The sequence below is a fragment of the Oncorhynchus masou genome, chromosome 30 (assembly GCF_036934945.1).
Source record: "Oncorhynchus masou masou isolate Uvic2021 chromosome 30, UVic_Omas_1.1, whole genome shotgun sequence".
Lineage (NCBI taxonomy): Eukaryota > Metazoa > Chordata > Actinopteri > Salmoniformes > Salmonidae > Oncorhynchus > Oncorhynchus masou.
The window spans coordinates 203726-214175 of NC_088241.1; the positions used below are offsets into that span (position 1 = coordinate 203726).

Sequence of the window (10450 nt, forward strand, 5' to 3'; positions counted from 1 at the left end):
ATACACAATGCAGAAATCATTCCACCATTTCCTGGTTACTAAAATTCCAATTCTAATATCAGTTTATGTGGCAAAACAAGCAAGTATAGCGTAGAGAATCATTGTACCATCTAAACTACTGTGAAATATATCTTCCATAACCAATAATGTTGTATTTTCAGCTGTTTGAAGCTGGTGTACAGATGCAAAAAAATTGAGAACAGGAAGTGTGTGTGTGTGTGTGTGTGTAGGTACACCCCCCTGGACTACACCCTCCTAGGGGAACACAGTGAGGTGACTCAGTACATGTTGGAGCATGGAGCTCTGTCTATAGCGGCCATCCAGGATATTGCTGCTGCTTCCATCCAGGCCCTGTATAAAGGATACACCGTCCGCAAGGCCTTCACCGAGAGGAAACAACTACTGATGAGACACGAACAGCTACGCAAGGACGCAGCCAAGTACCATACACACACACACACACACACACACACACACACACACACACACACACACACACACACACACACACACACACACACACACACACACATATATATATATATATATATGTGTGTGTGTGTGTGTGTGTGTGTGTGTGTGTGTGTGTGTGTGTATATATATATATACACACACACACACACACACACACAGATACACACACACGCACACACATTCTCTTTCTATCTATTTTCTCTCTCTCCCTCTCTCTCTCTCTCTCTCTCTCATCTCTCCCTGTCGTATTCCCCCAACCCATATAGAAACAGTCACACTCTCTCCATATCCATCTTTCCACCTGGCATCCCTGCACACATATACATCTTCTCCCTGTCTCTCTCTCTCTCTCACCCTCTCTCTCTCTCTCGCTCTCTCTCGCTCACACATCCCTCTCTCTCTCTCTCTCTCGCTCTCTCTCTCACACACATCCCTCTCTTATAATTCTACACTGTTTGTATAAACGGCCTGTAATGGTCTCTGTGTGCTTAGAACTCCTATTAGGCTTGGATTGCTGAAAGGATTCTCCTGTTGTTCTTTATAACGTCAGGACTAGTTTGTGATGTTGGTCAGAGCTGGTCCAGCGGTAGGGTTTAGATAAGGCTTTGAGATAAGGTCGTAACTAGGGTTAGGGTGTATGTGTGTGAGACGTGTGTAAGGTGTGTCATGATGTCACTCAGGAAACGCGAAGAGGAGCAGCGGAGGCGGGAGGCGGAGCAGCAAATCTCATTGGCCAGAACAGAGAAACAGAGGATGTTATTGGCCCGTGCTGAGCAGGAGCAGCAGTCATTGGCTGAGACTATGAAGGAACTGTCAGTGTATGAGAGAGAGGCAGGGGGCGGGGCTAATACAGCCTCCAAAGCAGAACAGACCAATAGCAAAGAGGAGACACGGAAACATAGAGGTACGGACATACACACGGGAGGCTGCTGAGGGGAGGACGACTCATAATAATAATGGCTGAAATGGAGTTAATGGAATGTTATCAAACATGTCTTTGATTCCATTCCATTCATTCTGTTCCAGATATTACTATGAGCCCCAATTAAGGTGACGCCAAACTAGTTTTCATTGGGAAGGCAGATAAAGCCTTTTTGATCAAAACCATTCACTTTTGCATGTGAATCCTACTCATTACTGTTCCGTTGAGAAGGGCGCTCCTGCCCCACTGCTTTTGCTCGTTCTCGTCACGGGTCATAGACCGGTGCCCTGCGGCTCGGCTTAATCAGATCCGCTCAATGAAAAACAGGTGAAATTATGAACGCCATCTTCATTATCTCCTACCATATTTCACAAGTTGACTGCAGATATTTACTTAAAAAGTAGCTAGAAATATTCAAATGTATTAAAAAAAAGAAGTAGTATTGACGGTACTGAAAAACTATCCCGTGGCTTTTTCCAAAACCCTGGACTACGGTATATATACGGTAAACCACCCAAACCTAACACACATATACACACACACATATACACACACACATATACACACACACATATACACACACACATATTCACCCAATCTCTCAGTCTCTTACTTCCCTCTCTTTCTCAGCACATAGAAGCAGACCCTCCAGGAGAGGGAAGGAGGCACAGCCAGCCAAAGGCCCTGACCCCGTGGTGACCCCTCACCCCTCAGTGACCTCTGACACCATGCCCCCTGCCCAGGGGTATAGGGTCAGGGAGCGTCTCTCTCCTGCAGGCTGTAGCCGACCCCCCAGCCCAAAACACAGACCCCCCACCACACCCAGGACCAAGAGACTCACCTCTGCAAACACACACACTCCCTCCAACACACACACTCCTTCCAAAACACACACTACCTCCAACACACACACTCCTTCCAAGACACACACTACCTCCAACACACACACTCCTTCCAAGACACACACTCCCTCCAGCACACACACTCCTTCCAAAACACACACTACCTCCAACACACACACTCCTTCCAACACACACACTCCTTCCCACATACACACTCCATCCAACACAGACACGTCTACTCGCCCCACCATGGATCAAGAAGCCCCCAGCACCAGGGAACGCACCCCTAGAAGCAAGAGAGACACACACACCAACACACACAACCCCAGACACAGAACACGCCCTGCCACAGACCATACCACCTCCTCCAGCAAGAACCACGCTAAAGCCTCCACACAGTCACACCGCCCCAGCAGCAAGCCCAGGGAGGGGGACAGAGACCAAGCTGCCTGCACTATCCAACGAGCCTGGAGGAGGTAAGGTTGAAGCCTGACCAGGGATGGTCTGCTTTTCATTCTTCTCATTCCCTCTCGAAGCTGAGCCAGTACTGGGAGTACTGCCATGGAATAGAGCCTGTGGCCCCTTTACCAAAGCAGAGGTGCTCAGGTAGTTTCTCTCTGGCCCAATACCAAGGTTGGCTCTGAGATGGCTTCCCAAACAGCCTGGAGGAAGTGTGTGTATGGTTGAAAGGGGGAGGGGTATACTGTGCTCCACAGTAGCGTTCTCTCTTACCAAGAGAGTGTGGCAGTGCCATGTGGTGCCCACATGTGTCTTCCATCCACACACACACACACCAACTTACACACAGCGTCTCCCCTTCATGCTCTCTGTCGTCTGGCTGCCTGCCCTCCTACCATCAACACCTCCATGACAGGGGAGAGAGGGGGGAGGTGGGGGAGACAGGGGGTATAATCTGGAGCCCTCTCAGTGTTTTAACGAGAGGCTAAAAGTTCAGGCGTGCCATTCTAATAGCTACCAGCAGCTTCTCATTCAGGATCTACTACCCCACATTGGAAAGCCCTCTGTTCCCAGCCGCCAGTAGATGTGTGTGCGTGCGGATGCGTGTACTGATTTAATTGTAGTATACAAGTAATAAGCTTTTTCTACTAAGCTCTTGAAGTATGCCATGGCCGGGTTCAGTTCCCCTAGAGGAAGTGTTATGTATTGATGCTGAAGAGTAGCGGACCCAGAATTGAGCCTTGTGGAACCCCTGAGGTTGGACTAATGATTATTTCTCACCCCTCTTAAACCAGCTTTTCCAGGGATGCCTGTAACGTTTTTCAGTGAACTGAATAATGTCCAAATGTCATGTGCTGTTTAATATACGAACCGAATAGGTTGGACAAATGAAGGCCTCTATAATGTACCGTGTTCTGGGTGTGTTTGTGTGTAGGTTCCATGTGCGATGCAGATTGAGGGAGGCTTTTGGTGCTGGGAAAAGAGTGGAGCCACCTGAGGTCGCCTCCCTCCTGATCCAGCTGCTCTGGGATAGGCCGGCTTTCCCTGGTCACAGCCCTATTAGGACCAAGCCTGAGGCCAGAGTTCCACCCACCAAGACAGCAGCCAAGAGCTCAGTGCTGCAAAGCATCTATGGTAAAGCCTGGCGTTCTGTCCAGAATGTTTTATTCTGTCTTTCATTTGTTTCAACTCTGAACTGTTAACATTTAGAAATAAACCAATTCTTAACAGCGCCTAGTCGCCTACTGTGAATGGGTGCATTACTGCCGAGCTAAAACTTCAAACTCCAACATATCTGTATGGAATTAGTATAGGGAAGTGTATAGTCCACTGAATATATTAATATCTGTATGGAATTAGTATAGGGAGGTGTATAGTCCACTGAAGATATTAATATCTGTATAGAATTAGTATAGGGAGGTGTATAGTCCACTGAATATATTAATATATGTATAGAATTAGTGTAGGGAGGTGTATAGTCCACTGAATATATTAATATATGTATAGAATTAGTGTAGGGAGGTGTATAGTCCACTGAATATATTAATATATGTATAGAATTAGTATAGGGAGGTGTATAGTCCACTGAATATATTAATATATGTATAGAATTAGTGTAGGGAGGTGTATAGTCCACTGAATATATTAATATATGTATAGAATTAGTATAGGGAGGTGTATAGTCCACTGAATATATTAATATCTGTATAGAATTAGTATAGGGAGGTGTATAGTCCACTGAAGATATTAATATCTGTATAGAATTAGTATAGGGAGGTGTATAGTCCACTGAAGATATTAATATCTGTATAGAATTAGTATAGGGAGGTGTATAGTCCACTGAAGATATTAATATCTGTATAGAATTAGTATAGGGAGGTGTATAGTCCACTGAATATATTAATATCTGTATAGAATTAGTATAGGGAGGTGTATAGTCCACTGAATATATTAATATCTGTATAGAATTAGTATAGGGAGGTGTATAGTCCACTGAATATATTAATATATGTATAGAATTAGTATAGGGAGGTGTATAGTCCACTGAATATATTAATATCTGTATAGAATTAGTATAGGGAGGTGTATAGTCCACTGAAAATATTCATATCTGTATAGAATTAGTATAGGGAGGTGTATAGTCCACTGAAGATATTAATATCTGTATGGAATTAGTATAGGGAGGTGTATAGTCCACTGAAGATATTAATATATGTATAGAACTAGTTTAGGGAGGTGTATAGTCTACTGAAGATATTAATATATGTATATAATTAGTGTAGGGAGGTGTATAGTCCACTGAATATATTAATATATGTATAGAACTGGTTTCGGGAGGTGTATAGTCCACTGAATATATTAATATCTGTATAGAACTGGTTTCGGGAGGTGTATAGTCTACTGAATATATTAATATCTGTATAGAACTGGTTTCGGGAGGTGTATAGTCTACTGAAGATATTAATATCTGTATAGAACTGGTTTCGGGAGAAGTATAGTCAACTGAATATATTAATATCTGTATAGAACTGGTTTCGGGAGGTGTATAGTCCACTGAATATATTAATATCTGTATAGAACTGGTTTCGGGAGGTGTATAGTCTACTGAATATATTAATATCTGTATAGAACTGGTTTCGGGAGGTGTATAGTCTACTGAATATATTAATATCTGTATAGAACTGGTTTCGGGAGGTGTATAGTCTACTGAATATATTAATATCTGTATAGAACTGGTTTCGGGAGGTGTATAGTCTACTGAAGATATTAATATCTGTATAGAACTGGTTTCGGGAGGTGTATAGTCTAGTGAAGATATTAATATCTGTATGGAATTAGTATAGGGAGGTGTATAGTCCACTGAAGATATTAATATATGTATAGAACTGGTTTCGGGAGGTGTATAGTCCACTGAAGATATTAATATCTGTATAGAATTAGTATAGGGAGGTGTATAGTCCACTGAAGATATTAATATATGTATAGAACTAGTTTAGGGAGGTGTATAGTCCACTGAAGATATTAATATATGTATATAATTAGTGTAGGGAGGTGTATAGTCCACTGAATATATTAATATCTGTATAGAATTAGTGTAGGGAGGTGTATAGTCCACTGAAGATATTAATATATGTATATAATTAGTGTAGGGAGGTGTATAGTCCACTGAATATATTAATATCTGTATAGAACTAGTTTCGGGAGGTGTATAGTCCACTGAATATATTAATATCTGTATAGAACTAGTTTAGGGAGGTGTATAGTCTACTGAATATATTAATATCTGTATAGAACTGGTTTCGGGAGGTGTATAGTCTACTGAATATATTAATATCTGTATAGAACTGGTTTCGGGAGGTGTATAGTCCACTGAATATATTAATATCTGTATAGAACTGGTTTCGGGAGGTGTATAGTCTACTGAATATATTAATATCTGTATAGAACTGGTTTCGGGAGGTGTATAGTCTACTGAAGATATTAATATCTGTATATAACTGGTTTCGGGAGGTGTATAGTCTACTGAATATATTAATATCTGTATAGAATTAGTATAGGGAGGTGTATAGTCCACTGAAGATATTAATATATGTATAGAACTAGTTTAGGGAGGTGTATAGTCCACTGAAGATATTAATATATGTATATAATTAGTGTAGGGAGGTGTATAGTCCACTGAATATATTAATATATGTATAGAACTGGTTTCGGGAGGTGTATAGTCCACTGAATATATTAATATCTGTATAGAACTGGTTTCGGGAGGTGTATAGTCTACTGAATATATTAATATCTGTATAGAACTGGTTTCGGGAGGTGTATAGTCTACTGAATATATTAATATCTGTATAGAACTGGTTTCGGGAGGTGTATAGTCTACTGAAGATATTAATATCTGTATAGAACTGGTTTCGGGAGGTGTATAGTCCACTGAAGATATTAATATCTGTATGGAATTAGTATAGGGAGGTGTATAGTCCACTGAAGATATTAATATATGTATAGAACTAGTTTAGGGAGGTGTATAGTCCACTGAAGATATTAATATATGTATATAATTAGTGTAGGGAGGTGTATAGTCCACTGAATATATTAATATATGTATAGAACTGGTTTCGGGAGGTGTATAGTCCACTGAATATATTAATATCTGTATAGAACTGGTTTCGGGAGGTGTATAGTCTACTGAATATATTAATATCTGTATAGAACTGGTTTCGGGAGGTGTATAGTCTACTGAAGATATTAATATCTGTATATAACTGGTTTCGGGAGGTGTATAGTCTACTGAAGATATTAATATCTGTATAGAACTGGTTTCGGGAGGTGTATAGTCTACTGAATATATTAATATCTGTATAGAACTGGTTTCGGGAGGTGTATAGTCTACTGAATATATTAATATCTGTATAGAACTGGTTTCGGGAGGTGTATAGTCTACTGAATATATTAATATCTGTATAGAACTGGTTTCGGGAGGTGTATAGTCTACTGAAGATATTAATATCTGTATAGAACTGGTTTCGGGAGGTGTATAGTCCACTGAAGATATTAATATCTGTATGGAATTAGTATAGGGAGGTGTATAGTCCACTGAAGATATTAATATATGTATAGAACTAGTTTAGGGAGGTGTATAGTCCACTGAAGATATTAATATATGTATATAATTAGTGTAGGGAGGTGTATAGTCCACTGAATATATTAATATATGTATAGAACTGGTTTCGGGAGGTGTATAGTCCACTGAATATATTAATATCTGTATAGAACTGGTTTCGGGAGGTGTATAGTCTACTGAATATATTAATATCTGTATAGAACTGGTTTCGGGAGGTGTATAGTCTACTGAAGATATTAATATCTGTATATAACTGGTTTCGGGAGGTGTATAGTCTACTGAAGATATTAATATCTGTTTAGAACTGGTTTCGGGAGGTGTATAGTCTACTGAATATATTAATATCTGTATAGAACTGGTTTCGGGAGGTGTATAGTCTACTGAATATATTAATATCTGTATAGAACTGGTTTCGGGAGGTGTATAGTCTACTGAAGATATTAATATCTGTATAGAACTGGTTTCGGGAGGTGTATAGTCTAGTGAAGATATTAATATCTGTATATAACTGGTTTCGGGAGGTGTATAGTCTACTGAAGATATTAATATCTGTATAGAACTGGTTTAGGGAGGTGTATAGTCTACTGAATATATTAATATCTGTATAGAACTGGTTTCGGGAGGTGTATAGTCTACCGAAGATATTAGCAGGCCTCCATCTAAGACATGTACAGTTTCTTGGAATGTGATGTTATGTTCAAACAGAATTAGAGTAGCATCAATGCAGAGAGTTAGCAATAACTATTTACCTTATGCTGTTAATATACACATGCAATCACACGTAGTTGTATAATCATATAGAGATGTGTGTGCGTTGTGTGTTGTAATAACTTCTGGTATGAGTTCGGCCCGTAGACACACCTGACCTTCAGCACACATGACCAGGTGATGATGGGAGACTGGGCAGAAACCTACTAGTGCCAACACACAGACATACACATCGTCACACACACACAAACATACACACCGATACAGCCAGATAGACCCCCTACCTTTTCTGGCCTCACGTGGTAGCCCGCCCCCTTTCACACATACACACACTGACAGTCCTGTCGGCTGCTGCTGTGAAAAGTTCAGAGCTGTCAGGGGGAATGTCAGACGACTGCGTAGAGCTGTCTGCTGAACACACACACACACACACATTCACGGAACCCATTGTCTCTGTCAGACATACAAACCCGTCAACCACATTCACCTTTGTGTGTGTACAGAGGTATCGCAGAACGTTGGTGTTTTTCCTATTTCTTTTGTTCAGTTTCACTCTTCTTTCAGGTAGACATTTCCAAGTCGTTACTTCATTCCTTTCACCATGCATTGTTTGGTGGTACAGGTGTAGTGTTGACAAAATTTGTCACCACTTGAAGGCCCCAGCGGGATTTGAACTCGCGACCCCTGGTTTACGAGACCAGTGCTCTAACCACTGAGCTATGGAGCCTTGCTTTTTACAGTTCAACCAGGAGGAGAAAAGGATTTAAATGATACTCCCTTTCGAGAACACAGATAGCCACACACCCAACCTGACAGGCAGGTTACCAGTCAGACTCCTAAAACAAAGGACTCTCCCTGATCTCACTTATACAGCTTACCTCAGTTTAGCAGTTACAGTTAAATGCATGAATGAAACCCAAATGAGACGGATTGCAAATGCCCTATTTTACCTTGGTCTTTCCAGAAGGATTGTGTGTGTAGAGATTCACCATTCAAGCTAGCAGCCTTGGCCAATTTGTATATTTCAGACTTACAATGTTGCTTTTTTTTTCTCCAGATGTTTCTGTGTATAATGACTGTATGTGTGTGTTTATTGTCTTGTAGGAGGTTCTGTGGCCCGAAGGGGGCGCTCTCTCGGGGGTTCTCAGTCTCAGATACTTCTGGACCTGTCACTACGCACACACAGCCAGCGTGAGTACTATCTCACACACACACACACACACACACCTGGGTATATTACACACACAGATCACTAGTCACTTTAATAATGCCACTTTAATAATGTTTACATATCTTGCATTACTCATCTCATATGTACATCTCATATGTCCTTGTTTTTGAAACAAAACCTCAGCTTCATTAAATAGTACCCGCAAAACATCAGTCTCAACGTCAACAGTGAAGAGGCGACTCCAGGATGGTGGCCTTTTAGGCAGAGTTGCAAAGAAAAAGACATATCTCAGACTGGCCAATAAAAATGGATGGTCAAAAGAACACAGACAATGAACTCTGCCTAGAAGGCCAGCATCCTGGTGTCGCCTCTTCACTGTTGATGTTGAGACGGGTGTTTTGCAAGTATGATTTAATGAAGCTGCCAGTTGAGGACATGTGAGGCCTCTGTTTCTCAAACTAAACACTCTAATGTACTTGTCCTCTTGCTCAGTTGTGCACCAGGGCCTCCCACTCCTCTTTCTTTTCTGGTTAGAGCCAGTTTGCGCTGTTCTGTAAAGGAAGTAGTACACAGCGTTGTACGAGATCTTCAGTTTGTTGGAAATTTCTCACATGGAATAGCCTTCATTTCTCAGAACAAGAATAGACTGATGAGTTTGTTTGTTTGTTTCTTGCCATTTTGAACCTGTAATCAAACCCACAAATGCTGATGCTCCAGATACTCAACTAGTCTAAAGAAGGCCAGTTGTATTGCTTCTTTAATCAGAACAACAGTTTTCAGCTGTGCTAACATTATTGCAAAAATGTTTTCTAATGTTCAATTAGCCTTTTAAAATTATAAACTTGGATTAGCTAACACAACATGCCATTGGAACACAGGAGTGATGGTTGCTGATAATGGACCTCTGTAAACCTATGTAGATATTCCATAATAAATCAGGCTTTTCCAGCTATTAATAGTCATTTACAACATTAACAATGTCTACACAGTATTTCTGATAAATTTGATGTTATTTTAATGGACAAAGAAATTGCTTTTCTTTCAAAACAAGGACATTTCTAAGTGACCCCAAACCTTTGAACGGTAGTGTATATATTGTATTTTATACCATCTATTGCATCTTGCCTATACCGCTCTGTCATTGCTCATCCATATATTTATATATTCTTATTCCATTCCTTTACTTAGATTTCTGTGTATTAGGTAGTTGTTGTGGAATTGTTAGATTACCGGTTAGTTATTGCTGCACTGTC

The 10450-nt window shown here is 40.6% G+C and overlaps 1 protein-coding gene and 1 non-coding gene across 3 annotated transcripts in view; one reads left to right on the forward strand and one right to left on the reverse strand.

Annotated features, from left to right (window-relative positions):
- The window catches only part of LOC135521708 (inversin-like), a 35696-nt gene that overhangs the window by 23623 nt on the left and 1623 nt on the right, over positions 1-10450 (forward strand). For both annotated transcript variants that reach the window (XM_064947380.1, XM_064947379.1), the window contains exons 14-18: positions 231-440; positions 1155-1378; positions 2027-2714; positions 3632-3831; positions 9131-9217. In XM_064947380.1, the coding sequence (XP_064803452.1) occupies positions 231-440; positions 1155-1378; positions 2027-2714; positions 3632-3831; positions 9131-9217 (1409 nt within the window). The remainder of the gene's footprint in view (positions 1-230; positions 441-1154; positions 1379-2026; positions 2715-3631; positions 3832-9130; positions 9218-10450) is intronic.
- trnat-cgu (transfer RNA threonine (anticodon CGU)) lies at positions 8681-8753 on the reverse strand. Its single transcript has one exon. It is a non-coding gene; the product is annotated as a tRNA-Thr (tRNA).